We start from the raw sequence: 21,329 nt of genomic DNA, 5'->3' as shown, positions 1-21,329 counted from the left end.
GAGAGTCAGGCCACAAAAGTGGTCTAGGACATGTGTTCTGACCTAAATAGGTTGACTACCTGCTAGAATAGAAGATTTAAACAGGAAGCAGGTCTTATAATGTCCAGGATACAGTCCATAGTTACTCATCATACCAAGAACCAATGAAATCTCAACTCTAATGAGAAAGAAAATCAGTAGATGCCAACACCTACATAGGGTGACATAGTATTTGGAATTATCAGACAAGGATTTTAAAGTCGCTATTATAAAAATGTCTAAATAAGCAATAACAAACTCTGGAAACAAATGAAAAATTAAAAAATATCAGCAAAGAAATATAAGATATAGAGAAGGGCCAAATGAAATTTTAGAACTGCAAAATACAGTGACTGACATAAAAACTTCACTGGACTGACTCAATGGCAAATTGGAAATGACAGAGGAAAGAATCAGTGAATTTGAAGACAGATCAGTAGACATCCAATCTGAAAAACCAAGAAAAAAGATTGAAAAATAATTGAATTGAGTCTCAGGGACCTATGGGACAATAAAGAAAGATCTAACATACATGTCACTTGTACAGTAAGGGGAGGAAAAGGAATATAGGGCTAAAAAAAAATTCAAGAGATAATGGCTCCAAACTCCTAAAATTTGGTTGAAAAACATAAACCTAGAGATTTAAGAAGCTGAATGAACCCAAGTGAGATAAATCTAAGAAATCCATACCCAGACATATCAAAGTCAAACTTCCAAAAACTAAGGACAAATAAAAAATCTTGAAAGCAGAGTAGCCAGAGAGGAATGACACATTAGATATGGATATGGATAGAACAGTAATTCAAATGAACGTGGTATATGTAAGATTTTCTTCTGTAGCCATTGAAATGATTAATTGGGTTTTCTCCATTATTCTGTTGTGATGGTTGATTACATTGGTTAATTTTACAATATTAAATCAACCTTTCATTCCCAATATAAACTCCCACTTGATCATTAATGTATTATCTGGGTTCAATTCATTAATATCTTGTTAGAGATTTTTACGTCTGTGTTCAAAGAGGGATATTCATTTGTAAATTTGTATTTTTATAATGTAATTGTCAGGCTTTAGGATTGTCAGGTATTAGGATTGTGCTGGCCTCAGAAAACAAGCTGAGAAGTATTTCCTCCTCATCTGTTTTCTGTAAGAGTTTATGTAAGATTGGTGTTATTTCTTCCTTAAATATTTGACAGAATTTACCAGCAAAACAATCTGTCCTGGAGTTTATGTGAAGGTTTTTGATAACCAATTCAGTTTATTTAATATAGAACTAGTCAAATTTTTTCATCTTATATTGATTTAAAATTTTCAGAATTTGTATTAGCTGTAATTTTCAAGGAATTTGTCATTTTCATCTAAGTTGTTTTAGTTTCTAGTATAAAGTTGTTTATAGTATTTTCTTATGATTTTTTAACTGTAGCCTCTGATGTGTCTATAGCCATCTTTCATTTCTGTTACTGATAATTTGTGATCTTCCCCCCTTTTTTCCTTGATCAGTTTAACTTGTATTTTATTAATTTTATTGGTCTTTTTAAAGAATTGACTTTTGGATTTGCTAATTTTACTCTTTGTTTTCTGTTTTGTTTACATCTGCTTTTTTTTTTTTTTACTTATTTTGAGTTTACCTTGTTTTTTTGGTTTCTTTGTTTTTTAAGAATTAACTTGATATCATCTGTACTTTTTTTTTTGGCTGTGTTGGGTCTTTGTTGCTGCACGCGGGCTTTTCTGTAGTTGCGGCAAGTGGGGGCTACTCTTCATTGCGGTGCACGGGCTTCTCATTGGGTGGCTTCTCTTGTTGCAGAGCACGGGCTCTAGGCGTGCAGGCTTCAGTAGTTGTGGCACTCGGCCTCAGTAGTTGTGGCTCGCGGGCTCTAGAGCGCAGGCTCAGTAGTTGTGGCGTATGGGCTTGGTTGCTCCACGGCATGTGGGATCTTCCTGGAGCAGGGCTCGAACCCGTGTCCACTGCATTGTCAGGCGGATTCTTAACCACTGCACCACGAGGGAAGCCCTACCTTGTTTTTTTATCTAGCTTCATAGATCACGGATTTTACTACTTTCTTCTTTTATGTAAACTTTTAGAGCAGTACATTTCCCTCTAGTCGCTGCTGTAGTTGAATCATACAACTTTGGTTATGTTGTGTTTTCATTATCATTCAATTTGAAATATTTTTTCATTTACCATGTGATTTCTTCTTTTTGCTCATTGATTATTTAGGAGTATATTGTTTAGTTTCTAAATATTAGGGATTTTCCTACATTATCTTATGGTTATTCATTTCTAATTTAGTTCCATTGTGATCAGAGAACCTATTCTGAATGATTTCCATCTTCTAACACTTAACTGAGATTTGCTTTATGGCCCAACATATGGTCTTGGTGAATGCATATGTGCACCTGAAAAGAATACGTATTCTGTAGTTTGAGGTAGTGTTCTATTAAATATCAATTAGGTGTTCAGATGATATATGTTTTTACTGATTTTTATGTCTAGTTTTATCAACTGCTGAGAGAGGGATATTTAATTTCCAAGTATGATTAGGGATTATCTATTTCTTTCTTTAATTCTGTCAACTTTTCTTTAGATATTTTGAAGCTCTATCATTAAGCAAATACATATTTATGATTGTTACATCTTCCTGATGAACCAACCCTTTAATCATTATGAACATTCCCTTTTTCTCTGATAATACTCTTTGTCTTGATAACTGTTTTATCTAATGTTAGTAGAGCCAATCTACTGTTTTTGTGGTTTATCTCTTTCCATCCATTTGCTTTCAGTCTGTCTGTATTGTTAAATTATGTCTCTCACAGACAGCATATAGCTGGGTCTTAGTCATTTATCCATTCTGATAATCTCTGCCTTTTAATTCAAGTGTAATGTCCATTAACATTTAATGTTATTCTTAATATGGTTAAATTTAGGTCTACCATTTTACAATTTGTTTTCTGTTTGTTATTCTGTTTTTGTTCCTCTCATTGTCTTTTCCTGCTTTCTTTTGGATTTTTGAAACATTTATTTGAATTCCATTGTTATATATCCATTGGCCTTTTAGCTCTGTTACTTTGCATTATTTTTTAGTGGTTTCCATAAGGATTATAATATATATCCTTAAATTTTCAGTCTACTTAAAATTAATATTGAACCACTTCACATAAAATGTAGATAGCTTGAAACCGTATAGACCAACTGACCCTCTTTCCATATCCTTTATGTTATAGTTGTCACATGTATATAATCTACATATGTTATAAACACTGCAAAACAGTTATAATTTTAGCTTAAAGCCATATGCTTTTAAAGAAATTAAGAAGAAAAAAAGATAATTTCATATCTGTGTGTATGTGTGTGTATATATACATATAGTTTTAAAGCAAGTTTGTAATAATAGTTGCATAACTCTAAATTTACTTAGTTATTTATATACACTTAAAACAGGTAATTTTATGGTATTATACCTCAATAAAGCTGATAAAAACAATGCGTCTAGATATTCCACCTGCCCAAGTGCTATTTGCCTTTGATTCATGAAGATTATTCTAAAACCAGAACATTAACACAGTATATCTGTTTTAAGAAACCTTCAGGATAGATGAATTTGATTAGGTCAAGCAGAATCACAGAGTTTCTGGTTGAAGGAGTCCAAAGATTACAAGGTTTCCTGGTGACATTTTTTTAAAAATGTGTTTTAAATAAATCTTTTTTGGTCATCTTATAGAACATAGGGTAGGGGAAGAGTTTCAATACCAGTTCTATGTCCTGTGGTCTTTCTTCTCTTCAATAAGATGTGGTCTTTCCCCTCTTCAAATAACTAAAGTTATTTCTTTTTTAATCATTATAAAACGTTTAAAACTCATAGACACAGCAGAAAATAAATACAACACACTAACTTGATAGTTATCATTGGGTGTTATATTTATTCTATTTTTTTATTTTGTGTGTGTGTGTGTGTGTGTGTGTGTTTTTCCCCAGCTTTATTGAGATATTGTTGACATATAACATATGTAAGTTTAAGGTGTACAATGTGATGATTTGATACATGTATATATTGCAAAATGATTACCCCAGTAAAGTTAGTTAACACCTTCATCCTCTCATGCCATTTTTTTCTTAATGTCATATTTTCAGTTTTCTTCATATTAGAAATTCTTCATAAACATAATGTTCGAACCCTGAACCAGTGATACAAGTTTGACTTTTACCTCATTTTAAGTTATTTCCAACTTCTTATTGTCATTTATAACATTGTAGTGAATGTTTCAGTTTATAAATCATAAGTAATTATTGAGTCAAAGGTATGTACATTTTTTAGGCTTGTGCGTATTTATAAACTGTCCATAGAACAATTATATCAGTGTGTATTTTTATCACCAGTTTTTAAAATCTCTCATTTTTTGCCTGAATTTAGTTATATCTTTTATAAAACTCTTGCCAAAGTCAAGTATTTAAAAAATGTGTCTTTATTTTTACTTGCATGTCATGAGAATTTCCATCTTTTGCCTAGTTTTGAGAGAAGAGTACTGAGCTGCAGTGAGATAATCTTAGAAAAAGTTAGTTTAAATGAGTAAACCATTAAAAATGATACATGAATACCCTAAACATTTATTTTAAACTTGAAATAAAGATCTGTGTATTTCTTTGATTCCAAGTCAGGGTCTTTTCTTTGAGAATATGGGTTTGCTGTTTGGAGTGGAGTGTCATATTTCTGGCATTAACCATACCCATGCTCTATTGTTTGTAAGGTCCAGTTTCAGTCTCTTTATAAGTGAGGAGGATAACATTTGAAGAAAGTGAAATGTAGAATCCTAGACTTTTTAAATGCCATTTTAAAAATTGAAGTATAGTTGATTTACAATGTTGTGGTAGTTTCAGATGTATAGCAAAGTGATTCAGTTATAGTCTTTTTCAGATTCTTTTCCGTTACAGGTTATTACAAGGTATTGAATATAGTTCCCTGAGCTATACAGTCAGTCCTTGTTTATTTTATGTATAGTAGTGTATATCTGTTAATCCCAAACTCCTAATTTATCCCTCCCCACCCCTTTCCCCCTTAGTAACCATAAGTTTCTTTTCTATGTCTGTGAGTTCGTTTCTGTTTTGTAAATAAGTTCATTTGTATCATTTATATGTGTTCCACATATAAATGATATCATATGATATTTGGCTTTCTCTGTCTGACTTACTTCACTTAGTATGATAATCTCTAAGTCCATCCATGTTGCTGCAAATGGCATTATTTCATTCTTTTTATGGCTGAGTAATATTCCATTGTGTGTGTGTGTATGTGTATATATATATATATATATATATATATATATATATATATATATATATACCACATCTTCTTTATCCATTTATCTGTTGATGGACACTTAGGTTGCTTCCATGTCTTGACTATTGTAAATAGTGTTGCTGTGAACATTGGAGTGCATATATCTTTTCAAATTAATATTTTCATATTTTCTGGATGTATGCCCAGGAGTGGGTTTGTTGGATCATATAGTAACTCTATTTTTAGTTTTTTAGGGAACCTCCATACTGTTCTCCATAGTGGCTGCACCAATTTATATTCTCACCAACAATGTAGGAGGATTCCCTTTTCTCCACACCCTCTTCAGCATTTATTATTTGTAGACTTTTTAATGATGGCCATTCTGACCAGTGTGAGGTGTTAGACTTTTATACTTTATTTTTTCTAATATTTTGCATGTGTCTCACCTACATCAAAATTGACAGCAATTGTTAAGTAACTCATCTTTATTGAATGCTTTGGAAGCATTCAACTTAATTTTCATGGAAGCAACAACTCACGGAGCAACAGTTCTCTCTTGCACTCATTTTTTGTTATTTAGTAAAACATGTCATCATAATTACAAGTTCAACTGATATAAGCAGGCTTAGGAGCAAACTTGTTTGATTCTTCGTGAACATACATTTTCATTGGTGGAAGTAGAAATGGGAGGTTGTACTAGATAGAGTGTAACCTAACAGCCAAGAGCACTCAGGATATTTTACAGAGGGATTTGGGAGCATTGCTGAATCTAATAAGTCATTTAAATGGAAGTTGTTGTTTAACAGACTTTCAGTTCTAATACCCTCTGAAATCAGAATTTACTCGTAATGGGGTAGAAATTAATCTTAAATCCTATTTAAATCTTGCCCTCTCTTCTTTCCTCTCTTGAATAATTATTTACTATATGCCGTGTGCTGTGCTAGGTGTAGAGAATAAAGAGATGAACAATATATAGTTTCTATTCTCAAGGAGCTGAAATCCAAAGAGAGAGACACTGTATTGTGCTATCATTGTCAGTTTTCTGCTTTAAGAACTAGCCCAGAAATGTGGCCTACACAGGTGTGGAGGACAGAGTAGGGTTACTCCACTCAATCTGTCAGGAAAATTTTCTGAGTGAAGCTTGACCTTAAAGGATGGATGGGAATTAACTAGGATCTCAGAATAGGGATGTGCATTTCAGGTAGTGAGGAGAGTATGGGCACACCTTTTACTAGCAAGATTAGCAATCCTCTGAATGTCTGCTGACCTGTTCAAAATTGCCTTATAATTATACGTGTGTATATTTGTTCTTTCATTCATTTATTCATTTCTTCATAAGTGAAACTCTCATCCTGGTTTTCCCCATGCTTTGTGATAGTGATTATTGTTTTTGAAAATAGCCACTTACCTATAAGCAGCAGAAATGGATGAATGTAAAGCAAAGTCTTGTGTTCCATCTTCTCTGTTTTTCCCTACTCTCCCTAGAAGTGTTATTGATTAACATTTCAGTGAAGTGCAGTAATGACCACCATTTGTTGAACACTTATGCTAGATACTTGCTTAATGTTTTATACATATTTTTTCACTTATTTTAATCCATATAGCCACCCTGTGAGGTAAGAATTAGGATTTCCATGTGTAGATGAGGAAACTGAACCTTGGGAAAGTTAAGTAAATTGTCAAAAGCTTCACTGTTGGAATTGACGAACCAGAATTTGAAGCCATGTTTCTCTAACTCAGAAAGCCTGTCTCTTAACCATTATACCAAGATATGTGATTGTGAGGACTTGCTCTAAATCATGGAAGAAGGTTCGGATACTTTTTTCCATACAGTTCTCCTAGATAATTATGTTTTAAAATCCAAAGATAATTTAAAAATTGCGTTGAGGTTTAATTATGTCATTGATAGTTAATGTAACTCATATTAAATTTAAATTATATGAATTTTTCTCACTAGATTATAGTTCCCATAAGACATGCCAGTCAAGTAAACTGCAGAGGTTTTCACCACCCCTATACCCTCCTTCCACCACTTGCCCCACTTCTCTTTCATTAGATGATTAGCGCCCTAACCAATACTGCAAATTCTTAACAGTCTGCTAAAAATGCCTTTTTTATCCAACCTCCAGTGTACTGAACATAATCTGTTACAAATCACCTTTTTGGCTGCCAGTGTCCTTTATAGGCCTGTGCCCTGGCAATCTCCCTTTGCCTCTGTTGCATTCCCAGCCCCTCAGCCCCACACCACTGCCACCTCCACATCCCCTGCCCCAGACACACACGTATACATCCCCATACTCTAGTTTCACAGAACGCAAAATCCCTTAAACCTACATTTTTTTTAAACTGCTGTGCCTTTGCTCTTGCTAGTCCAGTGCTCTTCCCATTTATCTTCTGTTGTCAGCCTGGGAAACTCCTGCTTATCCCTCAAGTGACAGTATGTATGTCACCTTCTCTGTGAAGCCTTCTCCCCCTTCTCCAGTAGAGGCAGTGTTTATCACTTCCCAAGCATTCAGTTTATGTCTTTGGTAGCACCCTTAAGACATTTAGTCATAGCTCATTTTCTATCTGTTTCCCCTGCTCCGGAATGGGAGCTCCTAGAAGGATAGATCATTATGGGTTTTTTATCTTTTACCCTCAGCACCCTCATGTAATAGCTTCTTAATGAATCATACTGAATTGTTAGTGATATTGATAATCACCTTTACTGAGTGCATTCTGTATCTTAGGCACTGTGCTTGACATTTGTACACATTATTTCACTTAATCCTCATACCCATCCTGTGTTATAGGGACAATTTTTACCCCTGTTTTACAAATTAGAAAATTGAAGTTAAGAGAGGCAAAATAATTTGACCAGGGTAACACAGCAAGCAATAATGGAGTCAAGATTTGAATCCAGTGTCTGACTCCAGAGCTCATTCTCCTTTATACCTTACCTATAGAATCATCCAGTCAGTCCATCCATCAATCAAATACGTTGTCTGGGGAATTATCTCCAACTAGGAGATACAGTCTATTGAAACCAATCCTGAATGACTAAGGAGGATGTAAAAGACACTCTGTCACCAAAAGGATGAGTGAGGTCCCTTGGAAAAAGGCTTGAGTGTCATTTGAAAAATCTGGTTTGGTCACAAAAAGAGGCTCAAAGAAATCTGCTGCAATCACTGATAAAGTTAGGCTCACAGAATACAGTACCTGGTAAAGTCGCCCTCACACATTGTTTTTGTAAAGAGTGAATGAGAAAAAGAAAAAAGTCATTGTTTGGCTGAAGAATGATGTGGATCATCAAATGCCAGAACTGTCCTTTTACAAAGGAGAAGACCAAGGTCCAGATTAATTAATTAATCAGCTTGCCCAAGAGCACATAACTAATAAATAATGGAGCTTGGACTAGAATTCCAATTTCCTGAGTCCCAGTTCGTAGCCTTTTGCACCATAGTGTGCTCTACATTAGAGTTTTTCTGCGTTCATGTTTGGAGAAAAAAAATGCTAGGCCAAGGCAGAGGTGAGCCTTTGAGGGAAACAGCTTGATGCTTTTGGAGCTGGTCAGCTTTTGCTTAAGACCTGCTGCTATTTTGGGCTGTCAGTTTGCTCAGAACTAAATACTGCCAGCCATACAAATAAAAAGGCAAGGCTATTATTTAGGCCTCCTAGGTCTATGCATTCACTTCTCTGCTTACAAGGGCAAATTATTAGTTCATCTCTGCTAGGTGGTTTGAGCATAGGGTTATATTAGCCCTTGTCTTAGCCCTTAGATGTCTACTGGCTTGTCTCTGTTACAATAAATGTACAAGCCTTGCTTTCAGGTTGGGAGAGAAGAGGGAAAAGAAAGAAATCTAAATCAGTCTCTACTGATCCTGATTTCTTACGCTGTTTCTTTCTCTTTCTTTCAGGGCGACGAGGAAGGACCCAGGTAAGATCACATTATTGTTGTTTGTCTGTTCTCAGAATTGAAGTAGAGTGACATTTGTGGCCTTTTAATGCCCCGTGAAATATGACCAGCCAAGGAACAGCACAGAAAAGGGATTTCCATCTTAAGCCAGGGCTTTGAAGATCTTATTTTGTAAGATTCCCATCTCCCTCCCCATCTATGCCATTTCCTGTCTGTAATCTTCAGATAAAGATAGGCTTTAAAGTATGTAATGACAGTAACTTTGCTTTATTCTGTAGCACATTCAGAATACCTTGTTGAGACAAGTAGGTACTATATTTGAATGGTAATTAGGTATCAGGTGGACTGAATAGATAAACTTTTGCATTCTTTCTTGATTGGAATTGGATTGCTTTTTTTTTTTTTTTTAATGGACTCTGGTTCCAATATTCCTTATTTCTGACCTGTAATATCCTTGGGTCTGACTCAAGACACCTATACAGTGAATCTGAGGTCATAGGTATACAAAGCTTTGTTTAGGAAAAAAAAGTGCTCTTTGTGCTTCTGTTTCACCACATGAAGTTTAAAAGTGCATTTTATCATTGCCTCAGGCTTGCAGTGAACCTGGACTTTAGTTTACTTACCTTTGCTGTCTTTCTGCTCAGGCAGTGAGAACAGGCTCTAGGAAATGCTATAGCTATGCTGTGAACACAATCAAGGGGCATTTGTACAAAGTAAAATGCAGTGTACAGTTGGGTCCCCTCTGTCATGTAGGATCCAGGACTGTTAAGGCTGGGAGGTATCAGAACGTTCATCCAGTCCACAGCTGTTCAAACTTCAGTTTTAGTAGAAACACCTTTTTTTCAAATGGGCTTTAAGTTGAACTCCAGTGTATGCAAAACATTTTTTTGTTTGGTTAAAATTGGGGGCCACATCTACTAGTGAAACTTCTCTCTTCTTTGCAATAGGCCCTGAGGGGCTGCTGCAGAAACCTAGGGTTCCTGAGAACTCAGTTTGAAAATCACTTATCTAATTCAAGCTTCTCATTGAAAGAAGCTAAATGAGTTGTCCAGGGTTACCTTACTGGAGCCAGGATTTGGCCCTTCTTTGGTTTTATTTACAAATCAACAAATACAGTTTCTTCTTTTTCTTTTCTCCCTCCCCACATCCTGAGCCTCTCTCTTAGTGCCAAATGTTATTCCACATCTGCATCTCCTGCTGCTTCCTTCCCTTGAGAACTGTAGTTCTCAGCCTAGATCTTGTTCCTTGACCTCTGTGGCTAAAGCTACAGGCATCCCGCTTTAAACCTGCAGAGCTTCAGGGAATCCTTTTAAATTCCATCCTCCAGCCATTCTCAGGAACAGGCTCCCTTTATATTGTGGTTCATTTCTTTCCTCCCTTCCTCCCTTTCTCGTGACCCAGTGTATAGGCCCTGTGCTATATACTGGGCATATAATGAAAACTAAGACAGACATGGTCCCTGCCTTGTGGATCCTAAGTCTAGTAGGAGAGACAAGCATATAACTGGGCACTTCTACTTTGGGGGAAGTACTATGATTAAGTGAAGTTTAGGCTGCTTTAGGAAGGGAGGCTCACCAGAAAAGGTTATGTGTAAACGGAGGTCTGAAGGATGAGAAGGCAGACAAAGGAGAGGCAGAGATAGGGCTGTTCTAGGGATAGGGAACAACTTGTGTAATAGCTCCAGACAAGAGAAGAGTGGAGGAAAGAAAGCAGAGTCCAGATCACTGAGGGCCTTACAGGCCTCCTTCAGGTATCTGAGCTCTCTCCCGCAGAGTGTGGGAGGGCATTAAATGATCTAAAACGTGGATTAACCTGAGTAGATTTGCATTTGGGAAGTCTCCTCTGCCTGCAGAATGGAAAATGAATTGGAGGTGGGTCAGAGCCTGGGAGACTAGTTAGATTAGGCTAGTGATGGGAGCTTATATCAACATCTTCCCTAGTTATTGACCAAGTTCTCACCATTTTACACAGACCTTTGGTTTAGATAAACTCTTTAAATTATCTCCTTGGCACTCTGCTTCTTCTCTGAAAACTAGCTCTAGCTCCTTAAAATCCAGACCAAGCAGAGCCCTAGACCTTTTCTTCCTCAGCAAGAGAGTTCAAACAAGACCAGTATAAAGAAAACACCTTAGCAGATGTAGCGTGCAGACTCCACAGGATAGAAATGGCATTTCTGTCTTGGGAGAGCCTGATGAGGATGGACACGTTCATCTTGTCTTTATGGCTACATGCCAGAGTCATGCTGATTAGAAGAATACAGGGACCTTAGGAAGAGATTAACTCCCTTCAAAGATACTATTCAGTGTGAGATACTGGCTTCAGAGTTTAACTGCAAATTCCTTCTTGTCATTTTGACAAGATTGTGGCGAAGTATAGAGTTTCTTTACTAGCAACCAAGACGTCAAGCTGTCTCCCTCGAGCCAGGCTGCCATGGATGTCAGTAGGGATTCTCTTGGACTGGGACTTTATTGGTAAAATGAGCACTTGAAAATAATCATGTTCCAATTTGGCAGAAAGAGGAAAGATGAGTCAAATTTTCCTTTTACCCTTTAAATTCATACTTGTTGGTTCCATTCAGTTTGTGCTGAACTACCATTTGGCTCAGTTTATTCCAATTAACATTTCAGGGCAGATTGCCTTTGATCTGAAATTTCTCTCATTTATGATATGCACTTTACTGTCTCAGTAAGCCAGAGTTTTGTTCCAAAGGCTTCTGTATTGCTGACGGTGTTAAATGAGAGTTTGATGTGTAAGGAAGACAGAAGGAGTGTGGGTCTGCCTGCACGGGGGATGGAGGAGAAATGAATCTGGAGACCCTGCATTCCAGGTCTGCTTGGATTTTCATGCCTGTGTCTCCTTTGCTAGTATTCTTTCCACACAGCCGCTTCCCTGCTGTCTGCACAGAAGTCCAGGGAGAATTGAATTCCAACCGCTCTCCATGGTGGTCCGAACAAAGGAAAATTCCTGTCCTTTTGAAAATTATTTGTCTATAATAGATCTATATTTTTCTCCATTCTACCGGCTAGAGTCTCCCTGCCTTCTTTTTTCTTTTCAGTTTTGACTTCCCAAGCTGTTTGACGTGAGATGGCCAAGTATTTGTGCTTTTGGTCATGTCTGTGCCTTGTTCTGAATTTTATTGTGTATTTGTCCTGTAATTAACAACAATAATAAGCAAAGCTACCATTTAAGTTTTACTACATACAGTGTTTTATATATATTCTCTTTTAGCCCTCATGTAAAGCTTATGATGTAGTTATTATTCCACTTGTAAAATGAGGAGATGAGTGCCCAGAAAGATTAACTTGCCCTAGATCACACAGCTAGCAGAAGCAGAGCTAGGACTTGAATCTAGTCTGGCTTCAGAGCTCATGCCCTCAGCCACCTGTCTCTGAGAGGCCAGCACACTTCTCTCTGTGACCCTGAATGAAAGGTAATAGGATTCACGCTCACTTGTCAGCGCATCACTTTGGTCTTGTTCCTCTCACCTAGGAGTTCTCACTGGCTTTGACATTGAAATGATGTGGCGTTTGTTTGCTGCAAGCTACCTCTCCTCTCCTTAGCCTCTGTCATTATAAGGGGATATATCTTCATCTCATCCTCACACAGTGTCCCCGGAGGGTCAGCAGCAAAAGGGGTGCTTTTAGACTCCCAGGGGAACAGGTAACCAAGCCTTCCTTTGACCCTGCAGAATTAGCTGCCTGTTGCCCCTCCATCCAGTAGTTACTCTTCACACCCATGATACAGTCATACAGATGACAAGGTTTCTTGGAGCGTATGGAGGAACAAAAGTCCTAATATGTGGAACATGGATATTAACCACTGTCGAGTCACCTTTGAAGAGGGTGTCTTTGAAGCCCAGAGTGATTCTTTTTTTCCAAGCAAAAAAAAAGCAGTTTACACTTTTGGCAGCAATTTTCTGTCTCCTCTGTGCTATTATGGGAGATGTTGTGTTTGCGCCCTCACAGATTGACTCCTTCTGTGCTCCTGCCGGAGCCTGCTGAGAAGTAATGTATGTTCACGGAGAGGGGGCGGCAGTGGGGTCTGCTGCCTTAGAGCTGTTGTGTAGTGGAAGGAAGTCAGAGAGTTAAACTCTTGTGTTCAGAGGACAGAGGAGCAAGGTCAGTTTTAAATTTTGATTTGCGATTGAGATTTTCTGTGAATTTTTTTTAACTAAGAGGAAAAGGGCTTTTTAACAGTAACAGCCATACTTAAGATTTTGGTAGAATTTTTCATCTTCAGAGCTGGCTCTTATTCAGGCAAAAAGCTCCTGCTGAGATCAGTGTGAATCTGACCCATGCTGATTCTCTGATCAAATGGGCAGTCAGTTCTGAAGGAATAGGAACTCAAGGAGAGTCAGCAGACCTACCTTCTATCCTTGGTTTACCTGGGACCGACGCTGTGACCTTGGGCAAGTCATTTAACCTCCTTGCTTCTTTGTAGTCTATTTTTACTTCCCTGTAAATACTAGCCTTTCTTTCCCCCACTCTGCACCCAGTTTTTTGGGATATAGTTATGTGGAGGAATACAGTCATATATTAAATATGAAATGAAAAGAATCTGCTTATAGGTTCTGTAATTTGGTAGATTTTTTTGTACATTTCTCAATTTTGTTTCCTTAAACATTTTCTTGGGGCTATATACTAGGTACTCTTTTTTCCCCCCCTCTAAAATAACAATCATATGTATGTTCTTAGATATGACATTTCTCTTCTTGATGACTTAGTTTGTAGAGGTAAGAGGGAACTAAGTCAGTGATACGCTTAGGTTTCTTTTGTCCTCCGATTGCAAATTTATGGTTTTGTTTTTACATTATCTCCATTTCAGAAGACCTAGCTGGAAGCCAAAAAAAATGTCTCTGATACCTGTGACATGGAGTGGAACTGTCAGGGCTGCGTATTATCCAGAAGTGGGGTTCCAACATCTAAGTTGGTCTTCAGTACAGAGAGTCTCTTAGCTGTCACATTTCCCTCTTATGGAGCCTGAGCTGACTTTGTTTTCCTCTGCTGATATGAATTATTTATCCTCTACTCACCCAAATGAAGGATGAAGCCATGCTATGCATTGTGCTGCCTATCTGTAATAAAAGCAAGCCTTCTTCTGCAAGTAATTGATTTTCAGATATTTACCTGTGAGAGTCACAACTTTATTTTATTTTGTGCATATTGGCCTATAACCAGAGAATCCATTCACAGCTGGAAAATTCAGCTGAGGTACCTCTAGTTTATTTCATCTGCCTCACAGTGGAAATGCCAGCTAGGAGCAGCCTGTATTCTGACATACGTCTGCCTGCCTTTTCTGGCTTCACAATGCTAAGAAAAAAGGCCCAGTGGGAAGAGACCTGGATGTCACTTTTCATGGTGTGGTTTTATGCTAATCAACTTTTGTTTGCCATCCAATATGTAGTTATGATGCTTGACAGGCTAACCTTGTTTATTTCTTTGACCTCAGAGCTTATCAGGATAACATTCACCTCTAGGAGCTCTGTTTCCTAATCTCTTTAGCAAGAAAAATTGCAGAGGAATATTTTCATTTATTTTCAATTGTCTACTGTGTTGCCAGGCCCCATGCTAGGCCTCAGAGATATGAAGATGAAAAAGACTTTGTCCCTGCATTTAAAGATCTCAAAGTCTAGTTCAAATGAGAGAACTAAGTAAACAACTTTAATTTCACATTTAAGTGCAATATAATAATAATTATTATAATTATAAATTACTATAAGGAAGCATTTATTGATTGCCAACCATGTACCACGAAGTATTTTAAACATTTTTTATTTCTCACAACAGTCCTAACAAGTGGCTAATACATTATCTTCATTTCTCAGCCAAATGAGAAAACTGAGTTGCAGAGAGATTATACATACACTAACGAGGTCACTCAGCTAAAAAGTGGTAGAGCCAGTATTCAAATTCAAGTAGTCTGACTTGAGAATGTGGGCTCTTAACCACTACAGTATAATGATTCTCTATAATAAATATGTTGGATGTAGAATAAGATACAACTAACTCAGAATAGAGAATCAGAATAGATAGAATTTGTGCTGGACTTTGAAGGATGGGTGTAGGGGTAGGGTTTTGCAGATGGAAAGGGTAGGAAGGCCATACAAGCACAGAGATCAGCATTTCTAAAGGCCCAGAGGAATGAATATGCATGTGCTATATGGGGAGTGGTGAGGAGCTACATGACTGGACTGTTGGCAGGGGATGAGACAAGGGCGGCTGAGTCTCCCTTGTACAGGGTCTTGTGTGCCATTTGAGGCACCAAAAGGTTTGTACCATTTCCTGCTAGGCTTTACCGCTTGACTACAGCATGGTCCTATTCATAGAAGATGGATGGACTTCTGAATCTTATGGATCTCTTCCTGTAGTCACAACTCATGAGTTGTTATGTGTAAATTGTTTGCTTTCTCTGTGCCTCAGTTTCTCCATCAAGTAGCACATTTTACTATACTTAAAGGACAAGTATTTTATGAAGCATTAAAAGTATTCTCCTTTTGGGTTTCTTCTTTTATATGGGAAAACAAGCAACTGAGATAAAGTAATTATAAAAGGAAATTGTTTGTTTGATTTTTATCTTATTTATACCTTGTTTTGACAGCTCCAGCCTTCCACTAACTTAAAATCAAATTTGGAGAGTAGATACCCAATTCCTTCTAAATTGATGGAGATAAGGAATACTAAAGCACCAACATTTTCCAAATAGATTTAAGGTTACAGATGTTGCTTAGAAACTAGTCAAAGAATTACATTGATGTCACATTTGTCCCTGAGTTCGAGCTGGTGCTGCAGAGTCTGGCTGGAGCCTAGTTCTCTTCTTCCTGGTTTATCTGCGTAGCCATTTTGGACTGGCACTAAGCATAATAGATTTTAGGAAGTCAAAAAACTCCAGTCTGTGTCTTAAGAATAACTAAATTTGATGTCATTGGTTATGCCCTCCCTCACCTGTGGCAGCCACAGCAAAATGTGGTTAGTGGTGTCTTTTTCATTTTAGGAGAAACCTGCTGATCTCTAGCATCTTCTCACTTTCTGTCAGTGAGAGGCAGGCAAGAGGTGAATAATTCCATTTCCCCAAACTTCCAAGGAGCCTTCCTTTTTTTGTAAGTTCCATGTGGCTGAACTGCATTCACCTCTTTACCCGGAAACCCACAGCACGTGTCTGTACCAGATGGTGGGAGCAGAAGCGGGTGTGGTTTTTTGTTTTATTTTAGGTTTTTTCTTTTTTCTTTTCATGACGGTATGAAGTTTAGAGTCATTGAGTGCAGGTTTCTTTAAAATTAGAACTGCAAGAAGGTAGCTTCAGAACATTGAGAAAGGTGTCCAAAGGCTGTGATAAAACTGGGATACCCTAAATGGTGAGGTCTTTGCCAAGGACCAATATTCATGTGCCTGTCCTGTTTGGACCTAGGACCTACCTATGAGTGGTTATAGGGTCATAAAAAAAATACTTCTTTAGCCACAAGCAGACGTTTTAGGGAAGAAAAACACTTTCTTACATAAGTGCCTCATTCCCCCACTCAACACCACTACCAATTGTTCCCTGTAGGTTGTAATGTGGTTGTAAAACAGAAAAGCATTTTGTTTCCTTGGTGAGTACATGTCTCCTTCCCCTCTGGTTCTGTCAATTCTATTTAAAGGAAAGTGAGATTGAGCATGAGAAAAACTGTACAGAGAGGGAGGGGCTGACAGAATTACAGAGAAGGTAGGCAAAGAAGCATTTCTCAAGCTGTCCCTGGATGCCAGATGCATCTTGGTCCAGGTGCTGTGGGGCAGTGTGCAGTTTTATCCCATCTCGCAGCTACTGCCACTCAGACAAGAACCAGTTAAAACTGACCAAGCTGCCAACTTTGCCCTGACTTTCAGGGTTGTTCAGGATTAACAGCTAAACAGCTCTAATAGTGATACCTGCTTATGTGTCAAACATAAAATAGGAGCTAGACCTACGTATATTATTTCAAAGCTTAAAAAAACTGTTAAATATAGTTATTCTCATCCTCTTTTTACAGATGAGGAAATTGATATTATAAGAAGTTAAGTGACTAAGCCATGGTCACACAGTTAGAAAGTAAGTCAGCCAGGATTAGAACCCAGATCTATCAGGCTTAAAATTCCGTGCCTTCAACCACCACGCTATCCTGCCTTTCTCAGGAGGTGGAAAATTCACATCTTCCAACATCTTGGCTGGGAATAAGTAAAGTTAATGGATGGAATTGTGACAAGCCAACAGGGATTTGGCATTTTTATCAGAAAATTTTTTTTCATTTTCTTTATTGAGTGCCAACAAGCAGTTTGTATGAGACAGAAGTTGAGGTGGAACTTGCCAGGAAAATGCCTAAGGTGGAATGAATAAGGACTTCTCTCCCCAGACAGGTAAACATTAGTTTGCTCCCTGGCTTTTGTGGAGCGGGCAACTGCCATCACCTCTTCTGAAAGAGCCACTGTTCACCCAGTGGCAGGTGCAGGCCAACTGTTGTCATGACAACAGCAGGAGAGGCAAGCAGTTTAATTCTAGAACTGATAATTAACTGGGGGTGGGGTGGAGGTGGGGAGAGAAATGGGGGGATAATTGTTTCAGTAGGGAAAACTTAGCAATTACCAGCCAGCTGCATAGATAAAAAGGCCAGGCACAGCTGCCCCAGCCCAGCATGCCCCTGGAATTCAGCACTCATCCCCTCTGGTTAGGAATTTTTGATAAATGAAAATGAAGGGTCGAGTCCCCAGCCAATCAAGACTCTTTAAGGAACCAAATAAAGAAAGAGGAAGTTACATACGCTGTAAAAGGAAATGCAGGGGGCCAGATAAATGACCACCCTAAATGACATTACCCAGCCAGAAGCAATCCAGAAATACTATCCAAACTCTGCAGGAAGAATTCACGCTTGGAGATAAAACAGGACCCACAAGGCCTACCCATTGTGAGTTTCTACTTCTGTGGATGGAATGAGGGGAGAGTGGCATATTAGAAAGAGAATAAAAAGAAGACTTACAGAGGTGATGAACTTGTTTAGGTCCTTGATCATCACGGCTATTCGTCTATCAACCCCTCAGAGATTGCAATAGTGAATGTAAGCTAAGCATTCCACATGGGTCATCTGTCTCATTTAGGCCTTACAGCAACCTAGGAGGACAGTGCTGTTATTATTCTCATATCAGACTTAGACATGTTCAGCACTTTGCCCAAGGTCACAGAGCTACTAAGTCAATATACTGAATCCTATTATCCTATTGATTTGCATTTTTAAAATAAAACCTCTACTACTCTATGGGGAAGTCGTGGTCCCAATCTAGAATAAAATCAGACTTAAGTAGATATAAACAGTTTAAAATAAAAAGGAAAATAATATTTTTTGTAGTAGAATAAATGTAAGCTACAAAATAAAAATTACTAGATAAGCAGTATTGGAGAATGTCCTGGTTTTGAGATCTGTCAGACTCATAGTTCACAGATTAGCCCTGTGTCTCAAGCTCTGACCAGATGAATAAGTGTGAGCCAGGATTTCTTCCTAACTTGTTCTGTGGCTCAGGGCATGTTAAGGCTTGGAAGAGGAGATGACATTACACAATGCAAAGTGACTGTCCAAAACTCCTCTAATGATATATTTTCACCAAACTTCCATGTTTTATGTATTGTTCATGGGAAAAATGCCATAGTGTATAGCAAGACCTCCCTGTATTCCAGAGTGTATGTGTAATGTACATGTGTGTGTATGAGAGAGAGACAAAGAAAGAGTTGGGGGGGGGGGAAGAGAGAGAGAGGGGAAAGAAGTGGGGGAAGAGAGAGGGAGAGGGAGGAAGATTTTCCTTTAAAACAGCGAGTCTCAGTGAAAGGAGAAGCGTGGTGCTCATTCAGCAGTATTTACAGATCACCTACTTTGTTCCAGGCATTGTCCTTGGTGCTCAGAATATAGTTTTCCACAAAACATTGAAGGCCCATGCCCTCAAAGAGCTTATAGTCTAGAGTCTCAAGGAAGGATTGAGGAATGTAAGTGGTATGTAATTTAAAATCACATTTTAAAGAAACCCATATTACTTCTTCTGTTAAAACCTAATACAGGGAATAAAACTTGCCTAGTCCTTCTGGCTAGTAGGAAAATGTGTAAAAGATAGAATGCAGGAGAAGTATAGGTTGATAATCACTACTTAAAACTATGAGCTTCCCCTTGATTTTCCAGAGGTTTGACAAACTAATAAGTTGATGTTGCCTTTGCAAGTGAAACAATTAATATCAAAATTTGGGAGCTCCACTGACACAGTTATTATGCTGGAAAATGTAATTTTGTCTGCATAATGGAAGTGGGATCATTTCAAGAAGATCTCATTAATGTGCTGTTCATCTACAAAGAGCAATGTAACCTTTCTCTTATTAGATTAGTGCAGGGTCATGATGCAAAAGGTGGTTGGAATAATTCTCAGTCTTTTGTTCTAAGAAAATAAATTAAGTACTGAATAGGAGTCTAGATATGGAAATCAAAATCATTGAAGACAGAAAAACAATGTAGCCACTCATTCTGAAATTGGCATAACCTTCTTTCATTTCTGTAGGTTTCATTCCATTGAGCCATTTATTTAACAAATTATATCCAATGTCTGCTATGTGCAGGCAGTGCTAGATGTTGCAACTATCATAGAAATCAAAACCAAAAACAGTCCCTTTTTTCACGGTGCTTACTATATAGTGATTGGTCTCTCCTCCGCATTTCAGGGCCACACATCTGTTCTGTGTCTGCTCAACTCTCCCCAAGCTTAAAGAATCAGCACCCTACTAAAAAGATGCATGTCATGTGCAGTTATAAATGGAAATCCCCCAGTGCAGGGCCTTCCCAGGTATATTAGACTGAACACTGATTGAGTTGTGGACTTAGTCTTTTAAACTAGGGTTCCGTGGTCCAATAAGTTTGGCAAATGCTGCTTATTTACCCACCTCTTGGAGTTCCACAAGTACCATGGTGTAATAAAGTGAGCAGTCCTGTGATAATGAGACTTACTTACTTTGTTTAACCCAGCATTTCCAAACTTATTGACCATAAGGATCCTTTAACCCCTATCACAGAAATATCCTTTAGAAACAGTGTTCCTCAATTGGATGTGGCTCATCGTCCGCTAGATGCTGAGACCTACTGCTGATGATTTGCCATCTAGAAAGAGAGTATAAGAAATGTAAGGCAATATATAGTAAGAATCCACATCTCTTAGATTGAAATCTTGTTGTACTCCAAAAAACTAGGTCTTCTGAACCATTTCTCTACTGTTATTGATGTAATTTATGTCTAATACAAATGGGAATGTAGCTATCAGAGGTACAAATAATTGAAACTGGTACACATTCCTGGCAAAAGAAAGTCTAGAGAGGGCCACTGGGATATTTTTTTTTTAATTGACATGAAAATGAAACTTGGATGTCCGTGATTCCATTCAAAAATAAAATACCCATCTTAAATAAGTTTTTTGTTCCTTTCGTCTTAATAACATAATTCATGTCACTTTTTAACAATAAAAAAGTTGTAGTTCCAGTGTATACCAAGCACCCAGCACGTTGCCTAGTATGGAGTAGACCCTCAAATATTGGTTGAATGAATGACTGAAACAGACAGTGACGAGGAACATTACTAAATACAAAGCAATACAGAGCAGTGTCATTTTTCCTCTTTTAAGTCAGTGTATAAAGTGGGCGTATCCTTCTGTTACATGATAGTGCCTCTTACATCTAATAGCTGTCACATGCCTACCACAGGTTGGGGGAACTAAGAAAATATATATATAAAAGTATTTTGCGGGCTTCCCTGGTGGTGCAGTGGTTGAGAGTCTGCCTGCCAATGCAGGGGACACGGGTTCGAGCCCTGGTCTGGGAAGAGCCCACGTGCCGCGGAGCAACTAGGCCCGTGAGCCACAACTGCTGAGCCTGCGCGTCTGGAGCCTGTGTTCCGCAACAAGAGAGGCCGCGATAGTGAGAGGCCCGCGCACCGCGATGAAGAGTGGCCCCCACTTGCCGCAACTAGAGAAAGCCCTCGCACAGAAACGAAGACCCAACACAGCCATAAATAAATAAATAAACAAATACTTAAAAAAAAAAAGTAAAAGTCTATAAAAAAAATTTAAAAAAAAAAGTATTTTGCACACTTAAGTGCTGCGTCTAAGTAGTTGCGTTT

The 21,329-nt window shown here is 38.0% G+C and overlaps 1 protein-coding gene across 6 annotated transcripts in view; it reads left to right on the top strand.

Annotated features, from left to right (window-relative positions):
• Positions 1–21,329, top strand: part of TRIM44 (tripartite motif containing 44) — a 119,828-nt gene that overhangs the window by 53,770 nt on the left and 44,729 nt on the right. For 3 of the 6 annotated variants that reach the window (XM_082343821.1, XM_082343820.1, XM_082343822.1), the window contains exon 4: positions 9,189–9,208. The exons of 2 other annotated variants lie outside the window; for them this stretch is intronic. In XM_082343821.1, coding sequence (XP_082199947.1) covers positions 9,189–9,208 — 20 coding nt within the window. Of the gene's footprint in view, positions 1–9,188; positions 9,209–14,011; positions 16,177–21,329 lie in introns of those variants that run through there. One more of the 6 variants, XM_082343819.1, reaches the window with a different exon arrangement.

This window comes from Balaenoptera borealis, assembly GCF_965194805.1.
Source record: "Balaenoptera borealis genome assembly, chromosome: 11".
Taxonomy (NCBI): Eukaryota; Metazoa; Chordata; class Mammalia; order Artiodactyla; family Balaenopteridae; genus Balaenoptera; species Balaenoptera borealis.
The sequence above is the reverse complement of the archived record's forward strand: the minus strand, read 5'-3'. Positions and strand labels throughout refer to the sequence as shown.